This window comes from Haliotis asinina, chromosome 16 (genome assembly GCF_037392515.1).
Source record: "Haliotis asinina isolate JCU_RB_2024 chromosome 16, JCU_Hal_asi_v2, whole genome shotgun sequence".
Classification (NCBI taxonomy): domain Eukaryota; kingdom Metazoa; phylum Mollusca; class Gastropoda; order Lepetellida; family Haliotidae; genus Haliotis; species Haliotis asinina.
Window position 1 is genome coordinate 21,483,313 of NC_090295.1, and position 23,228 is coordinate 21,506,540.

Genomic DNA, 23,228 nt, shown 5'->3' on the forward strand with positions numbered 1-23,228 from the left:
CCTGGAATATGTCAGCAAAACATCAGCGCTGTCTATGATGGCGTCTTCTCCTTCCACGCTTCAATAAAACAATACCTGTTTGTGGAGTTAAGGCATTTAAAAATTGGTTTCAACAGAATTTCATGTCTCTCAACGCCTACCCGCTTGGGGAAAGAAAACCGATGGTGAAACTGGACCTTGACGTAAACCCGCTTTGGTAAGACCAACTAAAATGTATAACGGTTCCCCCATAACTGAGAAAGTGAGGAACAAGTGACTCGCCAGAGGGGCACAACTCTGTATAGCCCCAAATATACTGTGGCATCATTGTCATAAAAAAGAAACCTTATACATGCAAACCAAAGCATGAGTCTCATTAACTTATTCAGACAATGACCAATTTTTCAGCCGATCCGAATTTTCTGGTGTGAAAGTGAAAATAGACGCTACAAACAACCCATGTTACATTGAATTCCAATTCCTTGTTTTATAAGAAAATGGTATTTACAAATGAACTTTAAGTTAAAAAATTTCTATATTTTATGTCGAGGTGTAGGCAGCATACCACAACTAAGAAATCACAGACTGCAACTGTTTGATGGGGTCGTAAAATGATTCACAATGCATCAGGCTCACCGGTTACACCTGTTATGTGTTTTGTTTGAGGGTTTGGTTTTTTTTGCCCTTATTCAGTGTAGTTCTGCAAAGCACAATGAGACTGATATGATATCACTTCTGTACCAGGCAGCCAAAGTTTTCTAGCGGCAGAGCCTCGTTTTGAGATTTCCAAGATTTCCAGGTTTCCGTTTGCTGTAAGGCAGAGCTCGCCGTACAACGTGTTTGCAAGGACTAGAAGGAGTGTAGTGTTGCAATATACAAGTGCTTCGACGTATCAAATCATACTGATTAATATACAGTATGTTTATGTATCCAGTTAAATGAATTAGTCTAAAAATCTGACCTGGTTATCGCACTACGTTGCGCAATAGGACGGAACCCTGTAAATTGGGAACGAGACTGTTGTGTAATCAATGTTTTGACTTGCCTCATTGGATATGTCCCGCTGGGGTCTAAACTGGATGGGGTTGGTCACTGTCGGTTGGTAGGATTCATAATGGGCTCGTTAATATATTAGGGCTGCAACGATTCGGTTCGAATCTGACACCATAGCTTCGATTTTCAATAACCACGATTACTATTCGATATTTGAATACTTATTTAATAGAACGTAAATTTTACTCCAACTCGGGTAGTTTCGAGCTCTGAAATAAGGATTATTACTGATTATTATCCAATGAGAATTGCTGTTAGTAGACATCGCCAAGTTGACGATTGATTTCACCCCAAAATAGCCAATTTCGAAAGTTAAGTAAACTTTGATGAACCTGTACATAGAATCGAATCGAAAATGATCGAATCGAGGTCTGGATGAATCGGTGCATGCCCCTCACATCAGTCACTAGTTCGTATGAAGAAATGATGATTTTTCTGTAGCTGGAAAAGTGCAAAGTAAACGTTTTTCTCACTCAGTATAACCAACTGCAAAAACTTTGATTGTGACTTAAATAAATTTTGCACGTGTTTATAACGCATGTCGCTCAAATCACACACACTGGCTCTGTTTTGTTTTGAAGGATACACCTCTTGAAAAGAAGGGACATATTTTGTTAATATGTTGAACTCTAGGCCCATTCGTTGAAGACTCTTCTTGGTCTCACGTCCGTATTCAGTAGAGCTGGTCGTATTTCCCTGTGTTAATACAATAACATGAATATTTATATACTAAGCGTTAAGATATGCTGACATGCTGACTGATGTAGCTGCGGTAAAATCCATACAAACACACTATTTCTTTCCAAATAAAGAGATTCTTGAGACTGCAAAACAGCCTCAGCGACAAAACGCGTAAATATCAAACGTTTGTCTTGTTCTGGGAGCGTTAGAAGGAAGCTGACCGATTCTAAATCGTTGGTTAAAATTGATACGCGATTGTTTACAGACCACAAGAATGTAGCTGGAATATATGTGTAACGTTTAGCAACAAACAACAAGAAGAAATTCAGTCAAAACCCTTTTTCTGGAAGTTTAAATAGTTCAGGGCATTGTAACCATCTTAATACAAAGGGAAGTCCTTTTTTCTTGGCATTTTCTACAAATGACGAAATACTCACCCGTGCCAAATACTTCCCATCAGGAGAGAGAACTTTGATGCTCAGCTCCAGAATCACGCTGGATGTGACGAAATCGTACTCAAACCCTGCAAGATAACTCCAGGAAATAAGACATGCTGCTGCCATGTTGATTTCCGGGTTTCATTTTCCGTCATGCAGTAATCTTCACACATGAAGGACCTACCGGGTCATATGGTCAGGGCTGGTTGCCTCATGTCATAGCAGCACAATGGCGTACATTGATGCTGATGATGTTGATCACCTGATTTTCTGGTCCAAATTCGAGTATATACAGACTGCAACCATTAAGATAGAATATTGCCGAGTGTGGCGTTAAGAAACAAATAGACAGTGAAAATAAATGGTTGCTTCCTTCTTGATTTTATTCAGGTCGAATGTTTAGAAGTTAACGGTGACTTTTGATTAAAGTTTAGTAGTAAAGTCTGCATAATGTTTAGTATTTCAATCAAACATTAGTATGCAGTATATAACCTCAAGGCCGCCGTGTGAAGATCAGAACTGGCACTGATCTTCAATAACCCATGCTAGTCGTATGAGGCGAGTAGCAGGATCAGGCGAGTAGCAGGATCAGGCGATCAGCCTCGCTGACTTGGTTGACACGTCATTGTATCGCATTTGCGGAGATCCATGGTTATGTTGTTAATCACTGGATTGGAATTCCGTCGATTGTTTACAGACCACCGTTATATAGATGGTGCGGGTAGCGTTAAACAATCAAAAGATAGATGCGATAAAACGCCGCAGTTTGACTTGGAGACTTCATTGTGCTTCTTGATATGTCAGAATTAAATGAATGAGTGAATATGGCTTTACACCGCTTTTAGCAATATTCCAGCAATATCAAGGCGGGGGAACACAGAAATAGGCTTCACATATTGTACCCGTGTAGGGAATGCAACCTGGGTATTCAGCGTGTCCAGCAGACGCTATAACCAAAGGGCTACCCCGCCGACCAAGTCAGCATTACAGGATCATGTGTGTTTTTTTCAACCCACGTCAAACGGAAACACTTGATTTGAAGACCCTTGTCGAAGTTAAATCATTTACTTTACTTTAAATCAATCTAAAGTGTGCAAAGCTCTTCAACCATTTCATTCGTAAAAACGAAATTATCATAAAACATAGAACAAAATATGGCATGTGACATTTCCTCGTCTATTTGGGTTATATTAACAAACACTGGAATGAATTAATGTTATTGTAGCAGGAATCTAAACAGCAGAGTGTGCCAAATTGTTCAGTACATCATAAACTAGTTGATGAGTCACGCACTCTTTCACCGTTATTTTTTGCTCGGCTAATATAACATAATTTGGAACATTTGAAAGTTCAGTGAAAGACAGAGCTCATGGTTAAAGGATGAATGGCCTGATGCACATAAACAAATCACGTTAACGATAAAAAATGTTCAAAAGCTCAGTGCAGGGTTCTAGTGACCGATCTTTGGTAGTTTGGATGTGGTCAGTGTCAATAGGTCGTCTCCAGTTTTCGGATCGGTGAGTGCAATATGTGAATGTTTCCGGGGTTCACCACTGCCCCCTCCCCCAACAACCCCTTGCTGTATCGCAGGAACTTTGCTCAAAGCAGGCATGCATTATACAATGACTGGCAATGCGAACATTACATGAGTGCGTTTTAAGCCCCTTTTTTATAAATATTCCGTCAGTATCACTGGGAACAGACAATGGGCAGCATTGGATCCATTAGGGGATTCGAACCCGGGTGTGACGAGCAGGCGCTTTCACCACGCCGAAGGAGCTTTTTCCATTCCCACGTGTTGATGTCTCAATATGGGAATCGAACCCGGATCTTCGGCGGTAGAAGCAAACGCTTTGACCACTAGGCTAACCCACAGTGCCAGTCCAGTGTATAAAGGAAATATGTGGTCGTGCATGAAGGCGCGGAACACCGTGCATGACGTATCTAGGAATCATCATAGAGAAGCTGCGTTGAAAGCAACGAGACACATTTACAACACAAGAGTATCCCTGCTTTGAAGGCTTATACATTACCGTATTTTTCCTTGTCGACGTTGAATTCTGTGAGATCGTTAACGACATAGTCAAAGGTTGCATGCCTGTTGCAGGCACGTTTCATGTACTCTATACAGTCACCTATCTCGATCTGCAACATAAGACAACGACGTCAAGGGCGGAGGACGTAAAGGGTAGTTGCAGTAGTCGTTGTAGTCACTTGTACGCCACAGTCAAATGAGGTGACTGGAAACACAGACCAAACCTCAGTTATATGGCTGATTTACGACTTCTACTACTGCGGTGGCTACTGACCACTTCTACAGCAGTCGCCCAATTCGGGGTATCTTGGGTCACACAGACGTTGAAGTTACTCGAATGCTAGCAAGTTAGTGTTACGTAGGTCAAGATTTACAATTGTCCATGTGATTATCAAGACAACTACTGTTACTACTACAGCAAGTGCTACCACCGCTCCAGTGAAAGGACGGGTGAAAATTGCTCTTCAGTAACCCAAGTGCGTAGATCACTGAGGTCATCACTGGATTGTCTGGTCCAGTTTCATTATTTACAAACATGTAGCAGGGATACTGAGTGCGGCGTACCATACTCATTCACTACTACTGCTGCTGCTGCTGCTGCTACTACTACTACTACTACTACAATAAACTATTAATACTATAATTACTACTACTACTAACCATATATCTGGAATATTGCGGAGTGCGGCGTAAAACTTCACTACTACTACTACTACTACTACCACTACAATAAACTATTACTACTACAAAAACAACAATTACTACTACTTCTGCTGCTGCTGCTGCTGCTGCTGCTGCTGCTGCACCTGCTCCATGTATATGTTGAAACAGTAAGTGTAAACAATGCATGGCGAACAGCATTAAGACAGTACTGTTGTTTTCTTTCCGTACATTCCTCACACCTTCTGTTTCAGTAGCATAATAAGTACCAATAACTCACCTTGTAATTCTCGCCTTCGTATTGGTCCATTTCACTTCCGCATATACTGCGCATGTGCGTTCTGCATGCTTTTATAACCTCTTCATCAATTTGTTGAAGTTAAGGCAAATTTGCACGACGCAGTTAGAGGCAATAGCTATGACAACAACAGATTATAACGAGTACATAAGGAAGTGTTGAGATATTTTACAGTCAGCTATCTAACCCACTCAGCCACAAAGATGGAACTGGTGGTTGACTAGATTTCTGACACAGCTTTGACGACACAATTCCTTTGGTGGTCAGCCGCCAAATACATGTCAACTTTACACTTTCTCAGTAACGTTCAACGTAACGTTTCATTTCATTTTCGCGCTCGTGCGTGTGAGAATCGAATCATCGACGAAGGATACGCATTTGTAGGCCCTTCTATTCTGTAAATATCAACCTCATATGTATAATTAATATTTTTTTAATATAGATAAAATAAAGGACTAAATGGGATTATCACATCCCAGTGAAACAATAGGGTTAGTGGAAAGACACCCTCACAACGTTCGCCACCAAAGCTCGTTACGGAAGTGACGTCACCAGTAATCTAATACTGATGTTGTTGATCACGTTGATTGCTGTGACCAGCGTCCTAGTGCCTGAACCGACAGCAAAGCACTCGGACTCACATCATTTGTTTTCTGCAGGTTCTTATGACTGACAGCTTATTCATTCCCAATAGCTAAGTGCACTGTTTCCATATTAAAACATTCCTACACATTCCGATCAGGACCCACTACATGTTATGGTACTGGGTCCTTAGCACCTGCCGCTTTTCGGGTTTACGGGTAAACACTACAACGCCATGCTTTTCGAATAGGGCTCAAAAGTGTCCATAAATTGGTTCAGGGAAAATGGATTCAGTTCGCTATTGTATATTGCTTGGTATACATATTTCGATTGAAATATACAAGTGCACTGAGGGGCGGGACAGTTCGTAACATCCATCAGAACGTTGTCAGTTCGTTACATTCGTCAGTTTGTTACACACGTGTTCGGAATAAACGTTGTTCACTGTAAAACCCTAGACAATAGAGGATGGTCCAAGTAAAACAATGGAACCCTAAAAGGATATCTCCACCATGGTGACGAACGCTGGTCTGGTCCTCGTGATGAGCTCGTGCAGCAGTCCCCCGTCTCCTCCACCAAGGATGAGGACAGTCTTACCGTTGAAGTCGTTTCTGTCTAGACCCAGAACCGTCTCTGTGTAGATCAGGTCGCTCTCGCCAATCACTGGAGCACGACAGAGAAATAAGGTGAGTAAACCTTGCGATACCTTTCAAAAAAGAGTTTCAGATGAACGCTGAAAGAAAATATTTGGCCTGTAGGTTTGGTTTAGGTTGGGCTTTAATTACTGAAATAATTGCTTTGGTTACCTCAAATACTGACTGGATCCTTTAATATTCATTGAATATAATTTCATATTGTTTATGGCAATGTTTAAGCAATATCACGGAAATGGACTCAGCAAGCGGCTACCCACATTTTACCGTTGAGGGGATTTGAACCTGGTCCGAACCTAACCTTACCGAACTTTGTTATGTGGTACCAGGAATAATTCTCAATATTCAGACAAAAGTCCGAAATGCGCACTTAAGGCGCACTTTGACGTTAGTTTGAGACTTAACGATTATCACTTCACTATTATCAGTTTATGGCGACCTTGGAGCAAAATACGAATTTCCGGGTTACAAATACAAATTACGAAGTTCTTCGTGGGTCAGTGCGTTTGTTAGCCACCTTGAGTGAATGGACTAGCACTGGCGCAAGTGGCCCTAAAAATCATCTATAGAATACTGCAAGGGAGACATCCAAAATACTATCTTAGTTCTACTACGATCGTAACTCACTTACGAAACCGTAAATGTACGATAATCGTAGAGATGAGATCGCGTTGTGGGGCGGGTCCAGAAATGAGTGAGTGAGTGCGTGAGTATGCTTTTACGCCGCTTTAGCAATATTCCATGAATATCACTACAACACCAGAAATGGGCGTCTCACTTGGCATCCGCGTGGGGAATCGAACACGAACACTTTAACCACTAGGCTACCCCACCGCCCTTGTCTAGAAATGAATGTAGGAGTCCAACCTGCTCTCACAAAGCTATCGCAGCTCCATCGTAACTGACATACGATGATGTAAACGTACGATTATCGTACAGGTAAGACCGTGGACCCAGAAATGCATAAACGTAAACTCTCATGAAGCTAACGCAGCGCTACGACGATCGTAACTCAAACGTGAACTTACAATAAACGAAGCATTAGGAAACTTTTGTGCAAGCTGAGCTGGGTACAGCAGAGCCACGTCCACGTGTGTGCTAACCCGGGTGTGCTGAATCAGTAAAGGTCAAGGTCATATCTTACTGACGTCATCGTCGAGGTACAGCACGTTGCCGCATTGTTTGGACTTGAAAATTTTAATATTTTGCCATCGGGAGGTAGTTTCGAACACCAGTTCCGTAAAATCTCTCTCAATCAGTCTCTCGTCCCCTGTCATCATGAAAGGCCATGGCGGCTCCGTGCTTCTCTGGACATGGAGGGGTATGCTGCAACAAACAGGGACACAAGGATGAAACGTTGATGGCTTGTAATGCAGAAGTAATATGTGAGGAAACAGTAACAGTCTGGGCTGAAACAGTGGTGGCTTGTGCTGGAACTGTAATGACTGTCGCTGAAACAATGACGGTCTGTGCTGAAATAATGACGGTCTGTGCTGAAACAATGACGGTCTGTGCTGAAACAATGAGTGTTCGTGCTGATTTCTTTGTGAATTGTGCCAAGACAGTGACGTTGACGTTTAATTTACCTTTTGGCGAGGAGGCAGTATTTGCCAAGGTGCTTCTTCATCCTCTCCAACCGGATCTTTGTACCCTGAAGCAAATCATATACTTTTACCATTCAAGTTTTCAAAAGATTAATTTGCTGTTTCGTTTACCAGACTATTAATCTGTGCAAAGCACATGTCTGAACAACCTTTAATAAATAAGACCAGGAGCATTTTCTTTTTTTTAAAAAAGATGTCTGACAAACCTTTTGTGGTAATATTCTGCACATTACCGAGTAAGACCCTGCGAAGTTCTACGGCGCTTTTGGCAACGTTCCGACATTGTCACGGCGGAGGATTCCCGAAACGGGCTTCACACATTGCACCCATGAGGCGAATCGAACCCGGATGAAGAGCAAAAAGTGCAATCACTAGGCTACCACACCGCACATTCATCTGTATTTATGAGTGAGTGAATATAGCGTAGACAACATTCCAGAAGTGTCGTAAGGCTACCAAACAGCCAAGTCGGTGGTGTATACTCGTTACACACATAAAATCATTGTATTTTGCTTGTGCTTGGTATTCCAAAGACAGCTTGACAAACATTTACATACATTCTCTTCCCCTAATTGCAATACTATAACAAAAGATATATTTTTTAAAATTGGGATTTAACCTCCTTTTTATTATAAACCCTGCAATTGATCACTGTGTCAAAACGACGACCTGATCGTGATTTTAAGACTTTTTATATTTTTTTTTAATTTCAGACCTGGATCAGCACACCAGTAATTCATTCTCAACGCCGGCAATGACAAATATACTGATGGAAACAAATAAGGGAACACAAATGTTTCTTCTTCGTATCCAGGATGCTTCGCAAGCTTTGTATTGCACTGTGGGTTTTAATCTGTTATTATATACACGAACACTTCCATGTGGTGTTTTCTTATTTGTTTCCCTCAGTATATATAGTGTTTTATAACCACAGTTCATTTCAGTTTCAGAGAGCGAAGTCGCGGTATTTTCATAAATAGGTCAAAGGACATAGGTCTCCGAAATGGTTGTTTAAATGCGATTTACAAATCGTAAGTACTACAGTTACAAATACACACACACACACACACACACACACACACACACACACACACACACACACACAAACGGTGATTAACTACCCGCCTTTATTTGACACATGCGAGCCTAAAGCAAACATTCGTAAATTCAAATATCACATATAAAATATACATATAACGACTGGCTTTTTAACTAAAATTATTAAAATATGAAAGCCCTAACCACTTAAGTATTCTATCGTCCAAACTCAAATTGTCTACTATGTTTGGGTCTATTATCGACTTCAGTTTATTCTGGGAAACACTTTTTTCTGTGTTTTCACAAAATTGAGTAAAACCTCAAGATATTTAGCATGTAAGACCTCACACGTACCACTCTCACAAAGTAGGCCCCACTCACCAACCCACTCATGCACTAACTCTGCCCAACTCAATCACTATCTGTGTCACGCTCTCACTCATTCTCAATAACCCTGCCAAACTCACTATCTCTGTCATGCTCTCACTCACTCACTACGCATGCTACACGCACTCACTGTAACCCTGCCAAACTGACTCACTATCTCTGTCATGCTCTCACTCACTCACTACGCATGCCACACTCACTCACTGTAACCCTGCCAAACTGACTCACTATATCTGTCATGCTCTCATTTACTCACTCCGCATGCTATGCTCACTCACTGTAACCCTGCCAAACTGACTCACTATCTCTGTCACGCTCTCACTCACTCACAACGCATGCTACACTCGCTAACTAGCCCATGAAGATCCCGGGTTAGAATTTGCCTTCAGCAAACCATGCTTGCCTTAAAAGGTGACTATGCTTGTCGTAAGAGGTGACTAATGGGATCGGGTGGTCAGGCTCACTGACTTGCTTGACACATGTCATCGGTTCCCAATCGATGCTCATGTTGTTGATCACTGGATTGTCTGGTACAGACTTGATTATTTACAGACCGCCGCCATGTGGTTGGAATATTGCTGAGTGCGGCGTAAAACTAAACTCACTCACTATATCCGTCACTTTCCCAGTCACTCGATTCAGTTCAATTCAGTTGTGTAGAACAAAACTGTCCATGCCTTATATGCAGGGTGGTGGAGGCAATCGATTTAGTAGAAAATTTATCCAAGTGTGTCCACGCATCAAAAATATAGCATTCCACAATCCTACATGCTTAATTTAATACTACCAAGTATGTGTACAAAAGTTTAAGACAGAGCCCCTGTACAGTATTGTCTATACATCGCACAGGAGTGTATGCAAAAACAGCAGGGCTATATGATAATATAATCTACCGCTATTGCTAAATAATTAGCATTGTGTACCCGAGCGTGGGCGCTTTTGCATTCTACGTTCAATGATGTCTAGTTGTACGCTACAGAATAAATATATAAAAGTATTAAGAAGACCTTTGCACAAGTACGGCCAGTACATACAATCAATATTCACAGAATATTTATACAGGTGTGTCCAGGCATGGGATATACACTATTCCATGGTCAATGATGCATAATGTTACTCCCCGGGGTAGATACGGGGTAACAGACCATATCCGATGTCACCTGTGCAGCATGGATGCTATACTAGATCGCTATCAACAGTGCTGAGATGATTTGCCATTCCATATTGCTACTTAATTTTTAATTTACAATCTGGATATAGAAACAAAAAAAGGGCTAAATCCTATATGCAGGCATAAAAGTGATACCTTCACTACCACGCCTGCCACACTCACTCACTAACCCTGCCAAAGTCACTCACTCTATCTGTCACGTTCACTCACTATCTCTGTCACAGTCACTTATTAAGCCTTCAACTTTCACTCACTCACTCACTCACTCACGCACTACACCTGTCATGCACATCAACTTATTCACCAGCCCACTCACTAACCCTGCCACACTCATCGACCTATTCACCAACTCACTCACTAGCCTGCCTCAGGGCTAAACCCACTCACCCCCTCGCTGCCTTACCGAGGAACCGTGTGGCTTTTCGGGTAGTTGTCTTGCGGCTAGTCTTTGCAGGTCAAGTGTCAAGAACCCCGATTGGTACAACCTCATCACCGCGTGACTGAAACATGCGCGATGGATAAAACATTTATCGTTTAAAGTAAATGTTGTTTTTATTTATAAAGTTTGAAACACACGTTCAATGTTCATCACGTCTCAAGCCCATACGTATGCAAATTAGATACGTAAATTTTATAACCGGCAGTAGGACTTTCTTCGCTTAATGTTCTGCGTCCCGTTAAACAATGCGGTGTTAGGGCTAAGAGGATCCTACGCGGAACTCCCCTTCCTTACCACTGACCTATGACAATCATAGCGCTTAGGTCGTTTTATATAACAACATTCAAGTCGCCAGTCAGCGGTCACAAAATATTAGGGGGTGACTTTTGAGAGAGAAAAACACCTATTGCCATAGCGATAGTCTATTGCAACATTCTATTGCAATAGTATTGCAATAGTTTTCTCTCCTTGAATTATGTCATTTGACGTCATTTTCCAAATAAATGCATAGTTTGCATGAAATAAAAACAAACAAAATAATAACAAACTTGACACACAGATGTCAACATCGCTTAGCCTAACCAAGATATCCCTTTCTCGTCTTATCACTTTATTGACTTGTGTTACCGTTTTGTCGTCTCATCGCTTTCTTGCCTGCTGTTATTGCTTCCTTTTTTTCTCGACTCAAGCTATCGCTTTCTCAATTCACTGAGACAACAATTTGGATGATCGATCACGAGGAATATGTTATCGCTTTCACATTTAGTGTTATTACTTTCTCATCTCGTGTTATCGCTTTCTCGTCATCTGTTATTGTTTTCTTACCTTATGTTATCGCTTTCTCGCCATGTTATCAGTTTCTCGTCTCGTGTTATTGCTGTTTCATTTTGTGTTATTGCTTTCTCGTCTTGTGATATCATTTTCTTGCCTTGTTTTATTGCTTTCTCGTATTGTATTATCGGTTTCTCGCGTTGTCGTCTTGTGTTATCGCTTTCTCGTCTTGAGTTACCGTTTTCTCGTAGTGGGTTATCACATTCTCGAGAACGAAGAGATGTGTGGAATGGCGTGAGTGTCTGGCTGTTGTGGCGAGTGATCCGTGTTCGAATTGATCTCCAGCAGTCCATGCTAACCGTAAGAGGCGATTAACGGGAAAGGGGTGTCAGACTCAGTACCCTGGTTGACATATATCGTCGTACACCGCTTCTTACGACTGGCATGGTTTGCCAAAGACCAATTCTAACCCGGATCTTCACGACGTCTGCGATGTACCATCAGGGAAATCACCAATTGGAAATGGTGGTCGCGAATCAGATGTCGAAACGTCAATAAAACCATTCCATGAAATGCAGAAACAAAATTAACAACTTAAACTATCCATTAAACGCTTGCAAGGGTCGACTTACCACAACTAAAGTCACGACATTGCAACTGACGTACCTCCCATCGCTGTTGACGGCGATGTACAGGAAGCCACCGTCGTCGAGGTGTTGTTCGGTTGCTGTCGTCCACGTGCCTGTCCAAAACAAGCCTGGCAGCGCCTTGACTCGAGATAATATCTCTAGACAAGAAACAGAAATATGTTATAGTTCTCAGAGGTAGATCGTGTTTACGTCACTGCAATTATTCGCACACCGAATGGGTGAGAGAGTTGCGTCTTATATAATGCCGCTTTTATATCCCAGCAATATCACGGCGGGGGACACCAGAAATATGCTTGACACATTGTGTCCATGTGTTACGGTGACAACTACACTGACAGAGTCACTCTACTGTGACTAGGCTCGAAACAAATTAAAGTCTAGGGTATAATAATACATTTAGGCAAACCAACCTGTTCCAGTTAACCGAAATAGTGAAGGATAAAATAAGAACCACAACAAGAAAAGTTTTAGAATTGTATTATACTTAAGATAGATAAACAGTTTTACTTACAATGGATAACATGCATAGATGGCACCCTATTTCCTAATAGGCTAAAGTATGAGGACCGGCAGTAACTTAAGGAAGGACTGGACTATAGGATATACCTTAAAGTATAAAGGAATACCAGGGTAACAAAAATATAAATGCCAGCGGAGATTTGGGCGCGAGTTTTCAACCAAACAGTTCTCACAAAAAGCTATCTTAAGCTCAACAACAAAGGATTATCCTAAATCCTAATCCCAACTCCGACTTAGCAAATATCCCCTGGAGAGTCCATCCTTCGCTAGCCACCTCAGTCGTCCAATGCCGGTTCCGGTCGGTCCCCGCCTTACTGACCTCTGGCTAACCCTATTTATAGCCCGCTGGCGGACCTCGCAGGTCGTAGCGAGACTTCGGTCTTTTGGTATTGACCCTTTACAAGCGAGAAGTGTACTTTTGAAATTAAGATAATTACGGAATAGGGTGCCATAGGATAACAGAGTATATATAAAGTATATATGTGCATAAAACTGACAACATCCCCTTTACGATGATGCACATAAAAATAGACATAAGAAATCATATCAAGCGTAAAGTGCAGTTAACTGACTTCAAACTGCCATACAATACTGGGTTGGTACACTTTAAATTCCAACATTTTCATAATAGTAATAGCTAAGTGTACCAACCGCACACCAATAAAAAAATACACATAATAAGGATTTGAATGATGTAATATAACATAATATTGAAATATAATTTTAAACGTAGCGACAGCAATTCTACATACATCAAAAACGGCCCTTACTATACTGAAGATAGCCACTAGGCTGTCACGTGATTGAGGGCGGGAGGTGGAATTCACGCAGCCGTAACACGATGTGGATCATCGAACCCGGACCGCCGGCGTGACGAGCGTACGTTTTATCCACTTCGCTACCCCACTGCCTATCACAGACTGAGGGCATCACACCAGTGACAGGGAAACAAATCAGATATTGTTATCTATACTATGTGTCACTTAAAATTGCTCGCCCAAACGCACCTCGTGCAAACTGCTGGTGACCGCACGAATACTCCCGGAACGGGTAGAAGTGCATGTGAAATGCGAGGTAGTTTGGGGTGGTCAAGGATACACAGGTCATTCGTGTTCTATTCGTTCGTTGCTATTCATTCGTTGAGGCTATACGCTCCCAACGCGCGTAGGCATTAGGAACGATTGCCTACACAGTTTTATAGGTTCAATTGGCTGTTAGATTGTTGAACTTGTATAAGTGGTCAGAGGTTAGACAGTGAGGGAAATTTGGCGGATTTCATTTCATAGTTAATTTTCATCACTTTAAGAGAATCACTTTTAGTTCCTTGTAAGTCACCCAGTTTTCTCCCTTGTAATAGTTGTCACGTTTATTTTCTTATTTCGACCAAAGGTAAGTTTCAAAAATCAGTTGATTATTTTTCAGTTTCATTTATTAGACAGCTCTGCACATGTTTATTTCCACTGCGCAACATTGCTAAAAAACAGGATAAAAACATACTCGCTCTTTCACTGAATTATTATATACAGGGAGACGGATAATAGATGTCGAACCAGTCCATAACCTGACACACGCTTTACCAGTTACTTACAATATCATGTTGATATACTTAATACATCAGTACAAAATTAACCCGTATCTATTATCTGCCGATGAACTGATTCATAAATTATCAGTGACCTCGCCATGTGTTCTGACAACTCCATATGTTCTCGCAATAACTCTATAACATGGAAGTCAAATAAGTATGCAAAAAATACTTGGATCTGACACATTGTTTTCTGGATGATTGCATGTTTTCGCAACATAACAGAGGAGAACGCGACGTTTGTAAGATTTAGGTTCGCTGGTTCGATAATGATGGCTGATTGAGTCCTGACGGTGAGCACCAGCATGAGCATCGATCTACGCAGTCGGGATACGGCGATTACAAAGAATCCTTTTGATAATGGATTAAAGGATAAAGACAAAGGAATTTTATCAAGAGAGAGAACGGAAGCAGATGCCAGACAATGAGTGAGTGAGTGAGAGAGTTTGGTTTTACGCCGCTTTTAGCAATATTCCAGCGATATCACGGCGGGGACACCAGAAAATGGGCCTCACACATTGTACCCATCTGGGGAATCGAACCCGGGTCTTCGGCGTGAAGAGCGAACGCTTTAACCACTAGACCACCCCTATGACGCATAGTGACCTTTTCGTTGCGAGTTTAAATGTTTATATTTTTAAAAAATAATCTTTTGTCCCCGCAATGACACGAGCGCCTGTGCCCAAACCTAGGTCTACACTACACACACCCTAACATACATATCGCTCTGGCCCATAGACCCGATATTTGTGGATATAGGGTATGCGGTTTTATTCTTTGAAAGCTGTTGATTGTTTGAATAATATTTACATAGAAAATTGACTCAGGTGTACTATACATTTTCAGCCTCTACACAACTGTTAGAAGATCACACGTAGCCATTACTGCCACGTGCTTTAGTTCCTGTGATGTACAAAATTCAATACGTTGGGACTAATATTGCGGTTTCGTATGATCAGGTTAATAAACAGCTATTTGATTCAACCTTATAAGTAAAACTGATAATATTAATGAAAATGATTTATGCATTTTGTGAAATGTATAGGCGCACATATAAAAGGAATTGTCTTGTTCATTGAATTTGTTTGTGTCGGTTTTATAGACAAAACAATTATGAAAATTGATTGACCAGGTGCGGGTTTGTCAAAAACGTTTCATGATTCATTATCATTGTTTTCGATAACACAAATCAATTTAAATTCGATTAAAACATATTGTGATAGCAGGATATCTAACTGAAACAATATTTATACGAAAAATGTTTACAAATATACAAACCAGGTCTTGTCTTAATTTGGACAAATCTTACGTCCATATTCTAATGCATGTAGTTCCATACTAAAAAGCGATCTTTCATTGCATACTTATGAAAAGAAATAATTATATAATCATGAGAAGCAGGTTTATATCTTATGTGATTATACAATGAATGGTGTTGTTAAATATTATTTTTCATTTAAGCTAAATTGATGCCAGACAGGTGCGCGTGTTGCTCAGAATAAGATACGCAGTAAAACCGTCCAACTGAAGATATATTTAGGACACTATTTCAATGGTAAAATCATTCATTTATGTTCTGTCTGTAGAGTGTTGGATTCAGACATAGAATCCGAGACTTTTTACACAATCCATGGAAATTAGATTATGTAGATACTAATCAGCAAACCAGTCGTCTTTTTCCGACGTCACAAAATGCACAAAACATGCCATGACGTCAGCTAAAATGTTGTATTATTTTCGGTTTTCAATACGTTTGAAGATATGGCTATTACTCTGTTATAAATGAGAACATGAGAATCGAAGGAGAACATGAGAATAGAAGAACTAACGTATGTATCGGATAGGTCCATCCAAATCGGTATTAGGTGCTTTCTCATGTGGTACAATGGTATCATTTCTTATAAATTGTGAAACTACCAAAAGGTATCCGCTCACACTGGGGAACTTTGTATTTGGTTCACTGTGAACAAAACATAACGAAATTAAATATACTGTCCGTAACCACAGCAAATTCTCTCCATGTGATCAGAGTTGAATATTGACCTAATGTGAAGCATAGCGGAGTTATGCCCCCTTATCTTTATACGTGCATGTCCCCTCTGTCGACGTTTGACGTCATAGAAGAAAATCCATTTTTGACATTTATTGCGGGCCATTTTAGCACATAAATCCATTTCAACACACTTCTGTCGTTCAGATATCAGGCTGTATTTTCTTCGCTCACACTTTTCGTAAAAATGACAATGTTAAAAATCGTAACAGACTGTCCTTTTGATGTAAGGGAGAGAAAGGAGAAAGTTACTGCTTTTTAACGCATACAAAAGTTTTGGACAAAATTTAGCAGTGTCTATTTCTCAACCCCCTGAGGCAGTCACAGTTATATTTATACCAACGGATAGGAAATTAAACATTCAACATTTCTGTGTAATTTCATAGTTGGGCGCAGATCCGGGACCATGCGGGCGCAATTCTTGCACAGCGTTCACTTTTCAAACCTTATGAAAATGTGCGCCTGAAAAATAAAATCGGCATCCAGGGACTCGTTTCACAAAGCTCTCGTACGCCTAAGTTGTCGTAACTTTTCTAGTAGCAGTCGTACCCTCAATGCTGTAACATAGGAAGTAGGAATACTACGTGAAAAATTGCGAGATCTTAGGCTTACGAGAGCCTTGTGAAACGAGTCTCTGGTGGTTGAAGGGTTCTCATGTCACGCCGAAGATCCGGGTTCGATTCCGTATAGGAAATTGTTGGTTTCATTTGTCCTGGAAATCGAACAACAATGCCAATGGTATCATGGTTTGAAAGAAATATATCCAGTTACTATTTGTGGCTATGGAAATTGGAAATAACAGGCTCAGGCATCCATCGACGTAGGGGCGATGGGGTAGCCTTGTGGTTAAAGCATTTCGCTTGTACCGCCGAAGACCCGGGTTCGATTCCCCACATGGGTACAATGAGTTAATCCTATTTCTGGTGTTCCTCGCCGTGATATTACTGGAATGTTGCTGAAAGCATGAACCCAAGCTCACTCACCCACTCCATCGGGCATGTACAACGTCATTTTCTTACATTTATATACGTCATCCTCGTAAATTGAGCACAGATGGACTCATCTTAGGCAAGTGAAATTGTTCAAAATTGCTTGATTACCCAGCAGAAAATGGGTACAGGGTGGGATAAAGTCATGTGAATAGAACCTTCTAGCCCCTAACAGATAGCTTGGGATTTCTACGGTTATAATACAATATAATATAATATAATATAATATAATATAATATAAACGCACATATTACTATTATTACATAGCGTGCGGATGGCCCAGTTGCCAAAGTCACCGCAGTTTCATGTGAAGAGTTAAATATGCTTGAGTTTGCAAAACAACCTTAGCTAAGATCAACCTTAAGCACTAAGGTTAGAGTTACGATCACCTTAAGAAAAAGATACGCCTGTTGCACAAAACAACTTTAGGGCAACCTTAACCCGTGGATTTTTTATTCAGGCGCACATTTTCATAAGGTTTGAAAAGTGAACGTTGTGCGAAAATTGCGCTAGCGTGGTCCTAGATCTGTGTACGGCTATAAAATTACACAGAAATGTAGAATATTTAATTTCCTATCCGTTGGTATAAATATAACTGCGACAACCTCAGGGATTTGAGAAATAGATACTGCTAAATGTTGTCCAAAACTTTTGTGTGCGTTAAAAAATCATTAAATTTCTCCGCTTTCATCGTATACCAATAAAAGCACTCGCCTACGATTTTTTAATTTTATCATCTTTACGAAAAGTGTGAGAACGACATAAGTGTATATGAAATGGATTTATGTGTTAATGCACAACATTGTAAGCTCAATGTTAAAAATGGCCCGCCATAAATGTCAAAAATGGATTCTCTTCTATGACGTTCACAAGGAGACGATGCACGCATAAAGATAAGGGGGCATAACCCCGCTATGCTTTACATCAGGTCAGTGTAACTAAGATCACATGGAGAGAATTTGCTGTGAATATGGACAGTATATTTTCGTTATGTTTTGTACACAGTGAACAAACCTATTCCAATACAAAGTTCCCCAATGTGAGCGGAGACTTTTTGGTAGTTTCACAGTTTATAAGGAAAGATACCAATGTACTACATAAGAAATCGATTTGGATGGCAATAGATAATTTAGTTCTTAGATTCCAAATTCTCCTGTTTGTGTAGATGTATCTTGATTAATTTTACATCACTACTAACGGAGTAACAGACACATCTTCAAATGTAATGACATTATATAATAACATAACTGAAAATGATGCAACATTTTAGTTGACGTCATGGCATGTTTTGTGCATTTTGTGACGTCGGAAAAAGACGACACTGCTTTGCTGTATATATCTCACCTAATTTCCATTGAATATGTGAAAGGTCTCGGCTACTATGCCAGAATTCAACACACTTTAGACAAAACGAAATAGTGTCCTGAATATATCAACAATTAGACGGTTTTATCACGTATCTTCTTGTATGCAACACGTGCTCACGTGGATCAATTTAGCGTAAATGATTGTTCATTTAGGATATAAACATTTATGATTATGTTATTTCTCTTCATAGGTATGTAATGAAAGGTAAAAAGTAAGAACTGTTAGATTGTGTACGTAAGGTTTGTCCAAATTAAGTCATGACCTGTAAGCAGTTTTCGTATAAATATTGATTTAGATATCCTAGTTGCTATCAAAATATGTTTCAAAACGTTTTTGACAAACTCGCACCTGGTCAAAATACGCAAAATATACATCACAATACTGAAAGTGCACTCGGAATGATATGAACATTGTGTTTACTCTTGTTCAACCGACCCTCACCTCAAAGAAATTGCCTAATATGTGCAACAATGTTGACGTGTGACATCACCACCCATGACCGATTTCTTTCAAAATGGCGGCTTTGCTGACAAGGGTACATCGGATTTTGCGAGGACTCTTGCCTTGATTCAGGGATCTTTTGAACATAAATTTGAGATGTAACTAATCAGAATTATTCTGAGTATCTGTGTTTTGTTATATGTTTTTATCGTTTTCAATGTAAATGACGGGAGAAATGCCGATAAGTACCGTTGTCGTTCTGCTTGATTTTGCGTCAGTCATGGCGTCACGTTGCACGGAAACTTTGACAGTTGCTTATGAATCATTACATGATTGCATTGTATATTTTTTTAACTTGCTATTTCTTGCTGCGATACTCTTCAACTTAATATTCTAGGCGTACTTAACCATGCTGGAAAATTTCCGAAAATATCACGTATTGTAAAATCGGATTTTTTCTTTGTTTACATTTGAAACGCACAGTCTTTCGAGCACTGCGTTCGTTCTCGTTCGTTTTATGTAGACTGTTGGTGTTGGTGGCAAAGACCATTTGTAATTTGATTCTATGATGTGTGGAGAATTCAATGATGCATTTGTCGCAGCAGACTATGAAGTATACGTCATATAATAGGCGTCTCAATATCGGCCTTGTCGAAACGTGATTTTGTAAACACTATCCAATATGGCGGAAAGCGCACTAAGTGTATTTTCGAAAACATCCCAACCAATTCTTGGTTCATGGGCGACCTTTCAGAATTATCATAACTGGTTTTCATGGAAACTTGATATCAGTGATCATTAATATGCTATTTTTGACATTCCCATTTCTGTACACTCTCTGCTTCCTCAAAATAAAAGCAGCCGCCATATTCCCTTTCCAACCTAAAGACGCTAAGTTTGGATCGAACCAACCTTAGTTATCAACCGTAACTTAAGGTTAACCTTAGCTGAGGTTGTTTCGTGCAACGGGAGGCTAACCTTAGTAAAGGTCTAAGGTTGAAATCTTAGAGATAAGGTTGACCTTAGAGATAAGGTTGTTTTGAACAACGGAGCACTGCTGGTTGTTGGATTGGATCAGCGGATCCTTGCACGACCAAGGGAAGCAATTCTGAATAGAAAATTGTTAATATGAGACTGGGACGTTTATGTCACAAGTTGGGCTGTTACGACACACTCACAAATTCGATGAATCCCTTCATGAATACAATTCGTTATCCGTGCTCACCAGAACCAAACGTGAATGAATATTTGCATTTCTTTTTCAAAGCATGTTTTACTTGAGCCCTTATTAAAGTGAGATATGCAAGGATGGAACATGTAATAACCTTGCAGTTGTGCAAGTCATGTCAGTTTTCAAAGGCTGCACGAGGAACTGTGGACTGTAACTAGTACTTTATAACATACCAAATTTGAGTGTCCTGTCAGAACACTGGTTATTACTACGACAGATTAACAGTCAACACGGGGTTTCCATATTGCGCATGAGTCACTGCAGTATTGTATATTGAACAATATTTTATTTATGAATAATTATTCGTATTCATTACCCAATGTTTGTGATACATATCATATTCACCACACAGTGTATTCGTTGCTGCCCGAGTCACGAGCTTCTCGAGAACTATTTATTTCCTTATCCCCCATGTTACTTCCAGTCTTTTAGTATAACTTGATGACTATCTTTAGCTTCCGTATTAAGTTACTCTTAACTAAGTTTTATTGGGAGTAGTGCACTTTACCGGGCGCATTTTTTCCGATTTTTTTCGGATGGATATACTCGCACCAGAGGTAAGCCAACCCTAACCTTTTTCCACTAACCCCAAGGATCCAGAATGGGGGTGCCCAAGAGCTAAGGATCTAGAAGGGGGGTGCCCAAGGGCTAAGGATCTAGAAGGGGGGTGCCCAAGGGCTAAGGATCTAGAAGGGGGGTGCCCAAGGGCTATGGATCCAGAAGGGGGTGCCCAAGGGCTAAGGATCCAGAAGGGGGTGCCCAAGGGCTAAGGATCCAGAAGGGGGGTGCCCAAGAGCTAAGGATCTAGAAGGGGGGTGCCCAAGGGCTAAGGATACAGCAGCGCGCTCATTAACAAACGCTCAGCAGTCCCCGGGTAGCAGTTCCCCGGTAAACTGCACTCTAGCCGTTTTATTATCAGTCATTTTGGTAATCATATTTATGCAAATAATTATCTATTTTTTTATCAGAAGCAAAGCGATCTTCCTCTGTGGTCTCACATGACACAGAATAAATATATGACGTAGCTTAAAATAAGTATGCAATAGTAACGGAAGAATTGTTAACGCTATGACCTTGCGAGGGAACTAGGAACATTCATGTCTGATTTTAATCACGACATGCCCACTTTCTTCAGCTGCCTGGGATGTCATAACATCATGCGATGAGTGTCCCATTGTCAGATGTATCGACTAAGAATTCTACATGTGTATGCCTTTCCTTGGTGATAAACCCTCTCATACGTGTGAATCCGGTAAATCATTATCTTACCTCCTGCACAACCCAGTGAACCTGTCGGGGACTAACAAACCTGCGCCAGTTCAACACGACGCCAGCTACATTTGGACCCGCCTTATCCTGAATCAACAACTTAGTAAACCTCGAAAACATGATGGTAAACTTTGCCTGCATCATCTTTCGCATTACTTCACCCTGAGAGGCATAACTTGGCATGCCCATTTGCCCGACTCTTTATCCTACCTCACCCTAAAATCTTCTGCCTGCGTCATCCTCTACCCTACTTCACCCTAACAGCTCCTGCCTCCTCAGTGATTGTCTGCGTCATCCTCCGCTCTACCTCACCCCATCATGAACTACAACTTGCCCACCCCTATCTGCACCAGTCTCTACCGAACCTCACCCCAACAGTCCCTGTCTCTTCACTCTGTAACTGTCTGCGTGATCCTGTACACTACCTCACCCTACCATCCCCTGTCTCTTCACTCGGTAACTATCTGCGTCATCCTCTACACTACTTCACCCTAACAGTCCCAGTCTCCTCAGTGATTGTCTGCGTCACCATCTACCCTACCTCACCCCATCATGAACTACAACTTGCACACCCCTATCTGTATCAGTCTCTACAGTACCTCACCCTAACATCCCCTGTCTCTCCACTCGCTGCCTGCGCACATCCCCCGCTGACCTGCCCCACACGCCCTCACCCTACCCCCGACTCCCACAGGCACTACCTCCCACCGCTGATCACCGAGCACCACCACGGTCTAGGTTTCCGATTATGTGAAAGCACACAAACATATAACATATCAACTTGGCTTGCTATCCAAGCAACGTTCAAGACAATCGATGTGAAGTTATTGAGTAAATGGACATCTAACTGTACACTACCGTTCTCGTGATCTGCTAGTCTCTCCTGGTCCAGCTGAAACCACAACATGAACGTCTGAGACTCCATCGCGACTCAGCTGACGAGGAAGGTGGTTGACTGCCGTTGACTACCTGCCCAGCTTGTACAACCTAGTGCCAGCTATATATAATTCAGTAATACTAGCAGTACTGGGTTTTTTTTCATGTATTGTCGGTAAGTACAGGGACGTTCATAATTCAGTACCACTTTTACCTGTGAATACAGGTTTTATCACGTTAGGCATGTTTCATCGAAAAGTACAGTCTTGTTCAAAAACATGTAGTACCCAGTGCGTCCGCATGTTTTACCACAGTAATAGTTTTATGCAAGAACCTTCCTACTCAAAAGGCCACGACACGAGATGAACGAACGAAATGCAAATACGCAGCGCGAGCCATTGCATATATCTTCTGTACTGGCTTACATAAAGATTTCGGTGTAAGGATTCGGGCCTTTAGATT

The 23,228-nt window shown here is 41.0% G+C and overlaps 1 protein-coding gene across 1 annotated transcript; it reads right to left on the reverse strand.

Moving 5' to 3' along the window:
- Positions 1-22,838, reverse strand: LOC137268737 (spermine synthase-like). The gene is made up of 11 exons (XM_067803321.1): positions 22,749-22,838; positions 12,455-12,575; positions 10,982-11,078; positions 7,965-8,029; positions 7,523-7,704; positions 6,233-6,388; positions 5,126-5,217; positions 4,184-4,295; positions 2,151-2,236; positions 1,619-1,728; positions 1-75 (listed from the first exon to the last, which is right to left on the reverse strand). The coding sequence occupies exons 1-11, from the start codon at positions 22,813-22,815 to the stop codon at positions 33-35; spliced, it is 1,131 nt and encodes a 376-aa protein (XP_067659422.1). The 5' UTR covers positions 22,816-22,838; the 3' UTR covers positions 1-32.
- Between the last annotated feature and the right edge of the window lie 390 nt (positions 22,839-23,228).

Bases quoted from the DNA above. Each gene is read 5' to 3' on its own strand.
- LOC137268737 (XM_067803321.1), bottom strand. From the start codon at position 22,815: ATGGAGTCTCAGACGTTCATGTTGTGGTTTCAGCTGGACCAGGAGAGA. The intron at 7,705-7,964 runs GTAAATTAAACG...TGTTTGTTGCAG, and splicing joins TACTGCCTCCTCGCCAAAAG to CATACCCCTCCATGTCCAGA. The intron at 6,389-7,522 runs GTAAGATATGAC...GTCGTGCTCCAG, and splicing joins GTACCTCGACGATGACGTCA to TGATTGGCGAGAGCGACCTG.